Source organism: Drosophila subpulchrella, unplaced genomic scaffold, assembly GCF_014743375.2.
Source record: "Drosophila subpulchrella strain 33 F10 #4 breed RU33 unplaced genomic scaffold, RU_Dsub_v1.1 Primary Assembly Seq354, whole genome shotgun sequence".
In the NCBI taxonomy this organism is placed as follows: Eukaryota; Metazoa; Arthropoda; class Insecta; order Diptera; family Drosophilidae; genus Drosophila; species Drosophila subpulchrella.
This window is the reverse complement of record NW_023665577.1, coordinates 6523645-6535106: the sequence shown is the minus strand read 5'-3', so window position 1 is coordinate 6535106 and position 11462 is coordinate 6523645. Positions and strand designations below refer to the sequence as shown.

At 46.5% G+C, this 11462-nt stretch overlaps 4 protein-coding genes across 4 annotated transcripts; 2 read left to right on the top strand and 2 right to left on the bottom strand.

The window, feature by feature from the left end:
• Positions 1-217: 217 nt before the first annotated feature.
• LOC119560296 (mannose-6-phosphate isomerase) lies at positions 218-1825 on the bottom strand. Its single transcript, XM_037873667.1, has 3 exons — positions 1708-1825; positions 949-1574; positions 218-889 (listed from the first exon to the last, which is right to left on the bottom strand). The coding sequence occupies exons 2-3, from the start codon at positions 1523-1525 to the stop codon at positions 276-278; spliced, it is 1191 nt and encodes a 396-aa protein (XP_037729595.1). The 5' UTR covers positions 1526-1574; positions 1708-1825; the 3' UTR covers positions 218-275.
• Positions 1826-2151: 326 nt separating this feature from the next.
• On the bottom strand, positions 2152-4906 carry LOC119560776 (probable Dol-P-Man:Man(7)GlcNAc(2)-PP-Dol alpha-1,6-mannosyltransferase). Its single transcript, XM_037874401.1, has 6 exons — positions 4434-4906; positions 4244-4376; positions 4012-4185; positions 3800-3953; positions 3376-3747; positions 2152-3309 (listed from the first exon to the last, which is right to left on the bottom strand). Exons 1-6 carry the CDS (start codon positions 4557-4559, stop codon positions 2211-2213), a joined length of 2058 nt encoding a protein of 685 aa, XP_037730329.1. The 5' UTR covers positions 4560-4906; the 3' UTR covers positions 2152-2210.
• A 1070-nt stretch (positions 4907-5976) lies between these two features.
• LOC119560254 (26S proteasome regulatory subunit 6B) lies at positions 5977-7410 on the top strand. Its single transcript, XM_037873618.1, has 2 exons — positions 5977-6614; positions 6672-7410. The coding sequence occupies exons 1-2, from the start codon at positions 6071-6073 to the stop codon at positions 7343-7345; spliced, it is 1218 nt and encodes a 405-aa protein (XP_037729546.1). The 5' UTR covers positions 5977-6070; the 3' UTR covers positions 7346-7410.
• Positions 7411-7614: 204 nt separating this feature from the next.
• LOC119560066 lies at positions 7615-11226 on the top strand. The gene is made up of 5 exons (XM_037873373.1): positions 7615-7891; positions 7951-8449; positions 8510-9616; positions 9679-10748; positions 10814-11226. Exons 1-5 carry the CDS (start codon positions 7707-7709, stop codon positions 11193-11195), a joined length of 3243 nt encoding a protein of 1080 aa, XP_037729301.1. The 5' UTR covers positions 7615-7706; the 3' UTR covers positions 11196-11226.
• Positions 11227-11462: the final 236 nt, after the last annotated feature.

The following is an 11462-nucleotide window of genomic DNA, read 5'->3' as shown; positions in this document are numbered from 1 at the left end:
TGTAGCTTAAGTACACGAAATTGTTGATTGCAATAATCCCAAATATTTAAGAAACTACCTGTTTGTGCGCAAGATATTTCTCGTTAACTATTATATGTATTACGGACGAGTATAGCCAATTGATTAGATAACTTATTTATCGCTACTATTGCCACTCTAGCTTACATTCTTAGCTCTTAAATTGCAATTATTTGAAAATAAATTAATTCACCAGCAATGAGTGTGTGATTATGGATTTATTGCACTTTACAAAAGATTAAGATTAACTAAGAATTCTAGGGCACTCGAAAGTAATTGCTGGTTGCTATGTACCCGCTGAAGTCATCGTCGCAATCTTCGGCCTGGGCGAACTCAATTTCCGGCGCCGCCTCGACGGGAATGTACACAATGCTGCCGCGAGTCAAAACAATCTCCTTGTCTCTCTGCTGGGTTTTCAGCTTAAGGGTGCGGGATCCCTTCAGGACGATAAGTATGGAGCCGAAGGCTTGGATTGCCAGCTTGTAGGATTCCAGAGAGTGGTCAATGTTGACACTAATCACAGCGAAGTCCGACACTGGAGGAATATACACCTGGACCTGCTCATCGATGCGGTACGGAATGAAGGTCTTGTGTTCATTTTCAGCGCTGTCGAAGATCACAGAGTTCAGCAGTTGGTCCACATCCTTGTACTTGGGAGTGAGGCCTGCGCGTATCACATTGTCCGAGCAGGCCATGCACTCCACGCAGTCGCCATCCAGGTAGGCGTGGATCTCGTTGGCGCCCAGGTAGATGGCCTGGCCGGGCTTCAGGCGGATCAGGTTGAGGAAGAACAGCGACAACACGCCCACGTCGCCGGGGAAGTCCTGGTTGATCTTGGTGAACACCTCGAGCAGATCGTTGGACTTTAGTTCTGTGTGAAAAAAGGGTTTAGAGGGGCTTAGAAGGAGATGATTACCCAGATTGGCTCACCCTTCTGGTAATTCTTGGCTATTTCATTAATGCACTTGGCTATCACCGACTCCTCCGTTTTCATCAGCTTTTCATAGCACAGCTTAACACTCTGTCCATCGGGAGACTCGTGGAGCTGATCCACAGCCTCGGCGCCAATCAATTTACTCAGGGGCTGGAACTCGTCGATGTAGTCCCGGATGTCACTGGCCGGCAGGAAGCCCACCAGGGCCAGGAAGGGCGTTAGGGCAATGGCCAGCTCCGGCTTGTGGTTGGGATCCTTGTAGATCTCCGGGCGCTCCTTGTGCAGTCGTTCCGCCTCGCACTTGTTGGGATGCACCTGGATGCTGAGTGCCTTGTTGATGCTTAGCACTTTGAAGAGGTAGGACAGGTCCTTCTTCAGCACCCGGTCCAGGGTCTCTCCCGTTTCCTTGACCACTGACACGCCGCACACATGCGTGCCCATCCACATCTCCGCGTAGGGCTCCTCCTCGTTCAGCCGAAAGTCCGGATCATTGGCCATGGCCAGCTGGGCCACCGCCGAGTTGATGCCCCTGCGGCCCCATTCGTAGTTCTTCACCCATCCAGTCAGCTCCATTTCCGCGCACTGTTTTTCCTCCGAGTTCCGAACTTCGACTGAGGTCAACCTGAAGGTGATAAGAGAACATATGTTTGTGGGTGGTGCTGCTTGCGTGGGAGTTCTCCCGGCGATAAAAACCCATTTGCAAGTGTTTGGGGGATGCGCATGCGGCGCAATCTGCAATTGCCGGCTTATCACACCTTATAAAATAGATAACAGCTTCTGGGAATTTGTAATTTGGATTTGAATGCCGAAAAAATAGCTTTGTTTTCACTACTGCACTGTTAATTTAAACGTTGCGTTCACGTTAGAGATGGGCAATATATTATACATAAACACGAATCACGCAGAAATGTTAAAGTGTTTTTTGTTTATTTTTTAGAAAATTAGAAACTGCTGTTGACCCAAATTTGGCGATCTAATATTGCCTTTGTATAATTATAATTAAATAATAAAAAAATGTTATTTTCATTTCGGTGAAAAGCGTGTAAAATTTGGCGGGAAATTCAAAATCCTATAAAAGATATATTTTGAACAATTTGAATAGACAATCTTATGTTAAAAATCGTTTATTTGATATAATATACAACCGTAAAGAAAATAATAATAATAATGCATTAAAAAATTATTCTGTTTTTATTAGTTTTCCTTTTTACAAACTCATCTTTTAATTTAAAAACATTCAAAAATATTTTATGTTTTGTCATTTGGTTTTTAAGCCTTCGCTATCATCTATTTTGTCAATGACCTGTTTCAAACAGTCCTTTGTCGATGTCTTTTCCAAATCGCAGATGCGTGTGAGGTCCATCGTTGCGATCTGCTCGATCATTTCCTTGATCTTCTCCTGCTTAATGATGGATTTTACAGACTGTCTTAACCCTGGGCGTCCGCCGGGGGAACCTGGGGTTTTTTGATTCTGCTCTGCGGAGTCGTTTTCGATTTGTTTGCCCTTGGCTCGGTAGTGCTGCTCGATGATCTTTCGTATTTTCAGCTTGGTAGCTGCTCGTGATTTTTTGGTCGCCTGTCCCAAGGCGAGGGTCCGCAGCTCCTGGAAGTTTATCTCCTTGGTGGGAGTTTCCACGGCTTCTGCCTCAACTTCGGCTTCAGGTTCAATATTCGTTTCTATTTCTAGGGACATCTCCTCCACAGTTGCCACTATGCCATCGTCATCATCCAGATCTGCTTGAAGCTTCGGTTTGATTTTCGTTTCTTCTTTTATCTTTGGTATATCTTCAACGGTAGGCAGGGCAGTTACTTTCTCAACCGCGGGAGCTTTGATTTTAATCTTTTTCTCCTTGGTTTTCGACTTTTCCTTTGGAGGCAGTGCCTTTTTTTTAAGTATTCCAATGCAAGGCTTGGTTTTTACTCGCACCGGCAGCAATGAATTGTATTGGATACCAATGCTGTTGAAGCAGTCAACAAACTCCAGAGTATCGAAATCGTTTTGCAGAGAGGCCCAAATTTCCGTATTCTGCTTGTTTTTCGCCTCCACCAAGAGATGGGTGTACAACTCTAGGTCCGCTTGGGTGTAGTTCATGGACTCGTCCTTGCTATACGTCCACTCATCGTTTATTTCCATGAAACGGGAGACGCCACTCTGGGCGGCCAAGTTGGAAATGTGCACGGACACATTTGGAGAGCCATTCTCCAAGCGATGCAAGCGGGAAAGGGCAGCTCCGCCTGGATAGTTAGTGCCCGAAATGACGAGCAAAAATATGGTCATCAAGACATTCAACAGTAGGTGAGCTCCGCAGGCAAGGGCCAGGAAGCTATGCCACGTCGACTTGGCGCTGTTCATCCAACTGGAAAAGAAGACAAGAAATTGTTGAACAACTTTCGATTAAAAAAGTAAACTATATAAAACCTACATGCGCTGGCAGCCGCAAGCTGCTGCAATATTGAGAACTGGAAACACGTAGATGATGAATCGCAGCTCCTTGTGGGGCAGGATAGAGTACATCAGGACAAAGAGCAGAGCTGACAACGCCAGCGGACGAATCCGTGGCTCCAGAGTGAGGCCGATGGGCACAAGCACCAGCGATGCACCCATGGCACGTGGCAAAGCCGAGTAGAAGTACCAGAGGAAGGGCGAAGTGCCCCAATTGGAGCTCTTGTTAAGTACAGTATTGTACCAGAGCACCTCGCCCTCGGGCCAGAGCAGGCGGCGCCAAAAGAAGGAGTCCACCAGCACTGTGGCGGCCAAAATGCAGACGCCCGCCGGCAGAGCAATCTTGAGCAGGCTATAAACAAACAAATTAGTATTAAATAGTATGTTATAATTGATCACCTCACCCGTCAATGGAGAACTTGCGCTGCAGGAGGCTCACGAGCAGCAGAAGACCCAAAAATAGTGCCAACTCGGAGCGAAAGACCAGGATGGATATGCCAGAGCAGATGATGAATGGCTTGTGCTGATCGCGGAGCCAATAGGCGATGGCAAAGAGCACTGCAAATATTAAAACATTTAAATTGGATATATTGCAAAAATATTCTTTGACATCTACCAATGGGCAGGGCGAAGATGTTCGGCAGGGGCCGCGTCATGTAGAACATGAAGTGGAACTGTGTGATGGTGATGGCCGTAAACCACAGACGCACTTCGACGCCGTAAATCTTGGTCACCGCCTGCCGCAGGTTGCACCAGGCCACCGAGATGGCTCCAGCCAGGACAAGGCGCACTAAGGGATCAGATTCATTTGAATATTCCACAATTACCAGTTGAAAAGCTGCTTTTACCTACATATTGGGCCCAGAACTTGCTGATGCTCAGAGTCTCGAAGAGCAGAACGAACGGGGCGGAGATCATGGACACCACCAGCGGGCCGATGAAGGTGCGGGGCACTACGCCCGGATAGTCATGGTGATCGTACTGAAAAGCAGAAGAGGATTAGGAAGCTGACTCATTAATAGAACCCAAAGCTCTCACCTGCGTAAAGTTGTTGCGCAGATACAGAATGTCGTGCATGGCCTGCAGATTGAAGCTCTCCTCAACTTTGGTAAAGGGCGTGTAGACCAGATGGGCCGCCGCCGTGAGGAAAACCAGGAGGTCCATGGTGATCCGGTCTTTGGGTGTCGCTAGTGTGCTAAATATGCTGGAGCAGGAGTCGGTGCGTTACATAATGGCCATATTTGTGTTGACACCGATTTCTATATGTTCTTGGACGTTGGAAAATCTATATATCTTGGTGTTGCCGGTGCACTCCAACGTCAATCCTCTAATCCCCGCCGGCGTTGCACAACGTATGAGGTATTTGGCCACCTTTCTTTGAAGAAATGCCCAACCGTTTCACAGAAAGTCCAATGTTTAAGCATATATGTATGTTTCCTATGCCGAAGAGAATATGTGGTTCCAAAATAAACCAAAATAGATATATAAATAGAACGCTCCACGTCGGAGGCAGACAAAAACAACAAAAGCAAGAGCAAGAAAAACAACAGGTCGGTGCGACAGCTGATTGCCATTCACGTGGCAACGCGAAAGTTGGAAAAGGGCAAAAAGTTTTCCTAGCATAATTTATTTCATTTGAAAATCTTTTACAATTTCAAAACTAATTGTATTTCCTCAGATATGGGCATTTCCAGGGGTCGCGAACGCACGTTCGTACGCAATTAGTGCAAATAAAAAAAAAAGAAAATAAAGGTTTTTAAAATTTTTTTTTTTATTCGATAGCATTTTGTTAGCTTAGTGTAAATTATGGGATTTATTGAGATATAATTTTCATAATATTGGCAAAAAACATGCGGTCGCGAACGTACACAAAATGGAAGTCAACTTTGGCTTAATCTAGTAAAATGCAAATATTTGCGAATTGGGGACGGAATATTCTAAAGCAATAACTTTACTTTAAAATGGATTCATGTAGCCGAGTCTGTTCCCAAGGAAATATCTACATTTGTATTTTTTATTTTGAATTAAGCACCGGTCGCGAACGTACGATTTTTCCATGTTGTTTTATTAACAGTTAATTAAAATTTTGTTTGCCCTTTTTGGATTTTTATCTTCTTATTAGATTGCAATAAAGAGATTTGGTAGAAAAAGTTCAAACAAATCATATGTTTTCCATGCGAAATAATTAATCATAAAAATGCCTTTAAAAGTAGCTAAAAATGAAAAAAAGTGAATTTTTTCAGTTTCCACGGAAAATTTCTTCAACAAAACAAATTAAATATGCTTTGGTTCCACTGTATTATGAAAATATGGCCATTTATTTGTGAAAATACGCAATAAATACGATGATTTTGAAGATTTTTTTGTTTTGGGCCTGCTTGACCATTTTTCGGATTTGCCCATATGTGACTTAGCTACGCTCATGTCAAAATGCTATTAGATAGCTATCGTTAACTATTTTCAATATTGTACTTTTTTAGTTGTTCTATTTTTTAAATACCTTCTACAATTTTGGAGTAAAATTTCATATCTATTAAATAAATGTATTCCCCTTAGGAAATGTGACTATCAAGCAAGCTGTTATCGATAGCTCTCCAACTCTACCCTGATTTAGCTTTTGAAAATTCAAGTCATTCTCCTTTTTTTCCGAAAAACTTAGCAGGGACAAGACGAAAATGCGTTTGCTTAAAGAGGAAATTGCTCAATTTCACCAGAAATCACTGCAGAAATACGAGGGTCTCGACCCGAATGATCTGTATGTGCTGTACAAGAAGCTCCAGATGGAACTGGAGCTCATCCAGGTGCAGGAGGATTACATCAAGGAGGAGCAGCGCAACCTGAAGAAGGAGTTCATCCATGCCCAGGAGGAGGTGAAGCGCATAAAGGCCGTACCTCTGGTCATTGGCCAGTTCCTGGAGGCGGTGGACGAGAACAATGGCATAGTGGCCTCCACCACCGGCTCCAATTACTACGTTCGCGTCCTTTCCACCATAGACAGGGAGCAACTGAAGCCTTCCTCGTCGGTGGCGCTCCACAAGCAGAGCAACTGCCTGGTGGATCTGGTGCCGCCGGAGGCGGACAGCACCATATCGATGCTAACGCCGGAGGAGAGACCTGACGTCAACTACTCGGACATCGGGGGCTTGGACATGCAGAAACAAGAGATTCGCGAGGCCGTTGAGCTGCCCCTTACCCATGCCCAGTTGTACAAGCAAATTGGTAGGATGTCCGCAGTATATGTAGATAATCTCCCTTCTTATAAAGATCCCTTTTCAGGCATTGATCCGCCGCGTGGTGTGCTGCTTTTTGGGCCTCCTGGATGCGGCAAGACCATGCTGGCCAAGGCGGTGGCCCATCACACCACAGCCTCCTTCATCCGCGTCGTGGGCTCCGAGTTCGTCCAGAAGTATTTGGGCGAGGGGCCGCGCATGGTCAGGGATCTCTTCCGTCTGGCGAAGCAGAATGCTCCATCGGTCATCTTCATCGATGAAATCGACGCCATTGCCACCAAGCGTTTCGATGCCCAGACTGGGGCAGATCGCGAGGTGCAGCGTATCCTGCTGGAGCTGCTCAACCAGATGGATGGCTTTGATGAGACCACCAACATTAAGGTTATCATGGCCACCAATCGTGCCGATACCTTGGATCCAGCTCTACTGCGTCCCGGGCGATTGGATCGCAAGATAGAGTTCCCATTGCCGGATCGTCGTCAGAAGCGTCTGGTTTTCACCACAATCACCTCGAAAATGAATGTGGGCGAGGATGTTGACCTTGAAGACATCATCGCTCGCCCCGACAAGATCTCCAATGCCGACATCAATGCCATTTGCCAGGAGGCAGGAATGCATGCAGTGCGCGAAAATCGCTATGTGGTCAACGCCAAGGATTTCGAGAAGGGATACAAGACCAGCGTGCGCAAGGACGAGTCTCAACACGAGTTCTACAGCTAGATCAAAAATTTAGCCAGCCTTAATTAGTATTTGATCTGATAATGTTAATATATGATCTTCCTCGTACCAAAATATAATAATTTCATTTAATTTGGAAACTTAAAATATATTAATTTATAATTTTGTCAGAGATAAAATATAAAAAATACGGTAAAGTGTAGGTGGTTTGGCGCGCAATTCAAAAAATCGATAGTTTTCGATAGCGATTGGGGGTGGTGGCCTAAAGGGGTGTAATCTGCGCGCGTTTGCATGTGACTGCCGAAACAGCTGTTGGTTCAAAATTCCTTTGCAGATTTTGCCGGGTTTCGGCGCTGTTTTGTTTCTACTTGGAATATTTAAATATTGAGTACATGGTGCCAAGATGATGCATCTGGAGCGGTATGTGACGAAGGTAAAGCCCGCGGTGGAGGGATTCATCAAGGAGCCCAGCAAGGACACGCTGTCCCAGGTGGAGCGCGAGATCGAGGGATTCAACTTTGGGGAAATGCGCATTTACCAGGTGCAAACGGTGGTGCCACTGGTCATCAAACTGGACGAGCTGACCGGGTAAGTGGTTCCATATGCCAAATAGGACTTCGCCCTAAGATCATCCATTCCTTTTGTAGGGAAAACCAGGAGCTGCGCACCAGTTTGATGAACTGCCTCAGCAGCATTATAAGCCAAACTTACTTGGCGGATGAGAAGGGTCTTCGCTCCATCGTGGTGGTGGTGCTGCAACAGGTACGCGACTCGAAGTCGGCCGTCATGCGACCCAATCTCTCCGAGGAAATCAAGCTGGCTGCCATTAAGTGCATCTTCGAGGCACTGCGTCGTTCCACCACCGATGTGTTGGAGTCTTTCTACGTCAAGGAGACGGCGATGGTCGTTGGACAGATACTGCTCATGCTCCTGGAGATCATAGAGCAGGAAAAGTATCGAAAGCTCGTCCAGACCGCCATTGAATGTCTAATGGTGGTTTTCTACGTTCATGACAATTCGGATCAAGCGGATGTGGTACTGCGCAGTCAGGTAGCCGATACCATATTTATTTTCCTCCCCAAGGTCCTTATTGTGTTGTTTAAAACATCAATGAAAGACGACAAGGTGGGCGAAACCATTAAATCGGTGAGTTGCTCTTAAACCTCTAAGGAATCATCTGTAGTGATGTAAAATTATTTTATTTAGATGGCCATTCAAGCCCTTGGACGCATCATCTGCATCATGTTCGAGGAAACCACTGAGGAGTTCATGAAAATGCGCTACGATGTGGAAGCGTTCCGAAACCTGTTCAATAACTCCACAGATAATATGGCGGAGAAATGTGATTTCACCTTTTTTGGCAGCAAAAAGGCCACATCCGAACAGAATGAGGAGCGACTGCATCAAATGCAAACTGAGCCTCGATCAATCCATTGGGTGGCGGCCACGTCTCGCCGTCTCCGACCAATCTTTGTGGAGACGAGTATTCTAAGGGCACACGGTGCCCTGAGGGTAAGGGAAAACTACGCCGAAATGTGCTGCCTTCTGCTCAAGCACTGTGCCCACAATCTAAGGGGTAACTTCGTCCACGTGCTGGAGAGTGTGCTGGCCCTGTCAGAGGACGAGAATGAGAAGATAGCCCTGCGGTGCAGGGAAACCCTGGTTCTTTTGCAACAACAGCCCAGCAGCCAGGGCATCTTTGACGAGAATGCCGAAATGCTGTTGGATGCACATCTTAACAAATGGCCCCGCATCCTGCATCGCGGCGAGGATAACGAACAGTTCGCAGAGCTACTCTTCTTCAAAGGATTCCTGCGCAACGTCAATGCCGATAAGTTGCAGCTGTTGCTGCTGGTCCCCAAAAACCTGGAGATGTTCGTCACCTGTCTGCTGACAGCTCTTGACCAACGACCCACCAGGGATCTCCTGAACGAGGAATACTCCCTCCGTCGTATTCGAGAAGGCGACTCCAAAGGCCTTGCCGCCGAACTGGCCAAGCTGCCTTGGCGCCAGTTTAAGTATCTCGCCTCGAAGCGCACTGTCGATATCCTGTATGACATTGGAGCCATGTTGGGGGCTCAACCCTCTCTAAATCGGCTTATCTTCGATCATTGCCAAGAGCTCATTGAACAGAGGTCGTCCTCCATGAACGAGTGTGTGCTGCTTCTAACTCTGATGGTCACGCCGCAGGAAAAAAAGGCTCGCGAAAGTCGATTGGTACTGGCTAATCTTTTCCTGGACCAGATCCTCCGCGACGACCATTGGAACCTCGCGCTTCAGCCGGACTCAGCGTGGCGCCTTAAGGTCAGCAAGGTATGTAAATGCGGGCTATCCAAATGAATACTCTATGTACATACACTATAATTTTTATTTAGCCCACCCATTGGTTTGAGGAACGCACTCCTGGCCTCTATTCATCGGCAGTGGAGGTGCGCACCCAGGACTGTGATTCCGACGACGAACAGACAGAGGCGGTTGCCAGTCGGGTAACCATTGCAGACGCCCAGTTCAATGTGCTGCACACCTGCTTAATTTTGGATGCAGTGGGTCACTGTGCCAGGTTCATAGGCGACACATTTGACAGGCATATATTCTTGAGTCTACACAAAGTGCTGCTCAAGGTAGCCAGCAGTAACACCATTGTACACCAGGCGGCTAGTTTCGCGTTCATTTCCATGCAGTTAGCCCTAAGATACGCGGAACCCTCACACTTCATAGAGTGCTCCACAGACTACATCACTTTCCACCTAAACGCTTTGCTAAAACGGTCGCCGGATAGCCCCGCGGCTGTGGATATTCTAACAGTGGTGCTGCAATACAGCACAAGGGGCAATGTGCCCCACCTGGACAGCTTATTCCAGACCATACGTGAGGAGTGCTCCAAGTCGCATCAGTCAACCAATGTTCACTCCTATCTGCGCGTCTTCAAGGCATTCCTAAATCATGTTTCCTCTTGGCAAGTAGATGCAGCTGCAGAGGTCAATGCAGAGCTGCCAATGCAAGTGGATGAAGAGCAGAGTGCCCTAACCACGTGGGTGAATGTGCTCAAGAGGCCGCAGTTACTGGAAGACCTTAATGGCGACGCAGACATGACCGAGGAGCCAGCTCAGGATAAGGCCGAAGAGGCAGATGACACGGAACCGGAACCCACGAAGCCCGTTCTACCGCGCCACGTGGAAATGGTTAAGGATATACTGGGTCAAGTAATCAAGTTCATCTCCACCGATAATCAGGCACAGCAGATCGCAGCTCTCGAATGCTTCTCGAGTGGCTTGCCACTACTGGCGGACTATGAGAATGAGCTTCTGCCTCTGGTGCATCTAGTGTGGCAACCACTTGTCGAAAAGTTCCGGCAGAAAGACGCACTGGTGCTAAACCGGTGCTTCACCTTGCTGCACTTGCTGGGCGTTCATGCCAAGGACTTTATACTGAAACGAAGTCTCAGGTAAGTCGTTGTTTTAAAAACAACTGCAGCTGTTTTTTTTTACCATTTGGTTATACCCTCTTTAGCGATGTGATACCCCAGTTGAAGCACTTCCTTAAGGCAGCTAGCCTTCACAGCAGCACGGAATCCCCAAAAGCCCAGACTCAAGAGTACAAATTGCAGCTGAAGCTCTTGAAGAGCTTGGCGGACTTCATACTCGGCCTGCAGATAGAGGGAAAACATCTGCACGACTTGATGACCGTGGTGGTGCTATACCTGTCGCAGGCCCAACCGCAAGAACTGCAGACACCGGCCAGGGATTTTTTCCACCGCATGGCAACTTATAATGGACCATTCGTCTATGTGACGCTTCTGCAGCGGGCCCATCTCAAGGATTACCAGGCTAATGTTAGCCAGATCTTCGGGGTTATGGGCTTTAGAATAGCCAGTGGACTCGACCTTGATTAATAAAAAACAGACCGATTTTATTATTTCTCAATTGCTCTATTCTGATTTCTGTTCACTCGATTAATATTACAGGCTCTAATGCTAGTTGTCTTTTTATGCATTATCGGATACTTTGATCAGTGTGTTACTTATATCAGTAGAGTATGCAATAGTTTTTGGATTGAAAAAATTTGAGGATTATTATTGAGGTATCTAACTTGAATAGTTTTATTAAAAATGACTTTTATAGTATAAACAAGGCAAGGGTTGAACAAAACTGTTTTTATA

Excerpts from the sequence above, each read along its gene's own strand:
- LOC119560296 (XM_037873667.1), bottom strand. The coding sequence starts at position 1,525 with ATGGAGCTGACTGGATGGGTGAAGAACTACGAATGGGGCCGCAGGGGC. Across the intron at positions 890-948 it reads AGCCAAGAATTACCAGAAGG|AACTAAAGTCCAACGATCTG; the intron begins GTGAGCCAATCT and ends TTTTTCACACAG.
- LOC119560776 (XM_037874401.1), bottom strand. The coding sequence starts at position 4,559 with ATGGACCTCCTGGTTTTCCTCACGGCGGCGGCCCATCTGGTCTACACG. Across the intron at positions 3,954-4,011 it reads CATCTTCGCCCTGCCCATTG|TGCTCTTTGCCATCGCCTAT; the intron begins GTAGATGTCAAA and ends TAATATTTGCAG. Across the intron at positions 3,310-3,375 it reads GCTTGCGGCTGCCAGCGCAT|TTGGATGAACAGCGCCAAGT; the intron begins GTAGGTTTTATA and ends CTTCTTTTCCAG.
- LOC119560254 (XM_037873618.1), top strand. The coding sequence starts at position 6,071 with ATGCGTTTGCTTAAAGAGGAAATTGCTCAATTTCACCAGAAATCACTG. Across the intron at positions 6,615-6,671 it reads CCAGTTGTACAAGCAAATTG|GCATTGATCCGCCGCGTGGT; the intron begins GTAGGATGTCCG and ends ATCCCTTTTCAG.
- LOC119560066 (XM_037873373.1), top strand. The coding sequence starts at position 7,707 with ATGATGCATCTGGAGCGGTATGTGACGAAGGTAAAGCCCGCGGTGGAG. Across the intron at positions 7,892-7,950 it reads AAACTGGACGAGCTGACCGG|GGAAAACCAGGAGCTGCGCA; the intron begins GTAAGTGGTTCC and ends TTCCTTTTGTAG. Across the intron at positions 9,617-9,678 it reads GGCGCCTTAAGGTCAGCAAG|CCCACCCATTGGTTTGAGGA; the intron begins GTATGTAAATGC and ends ATTTTTATTTAG.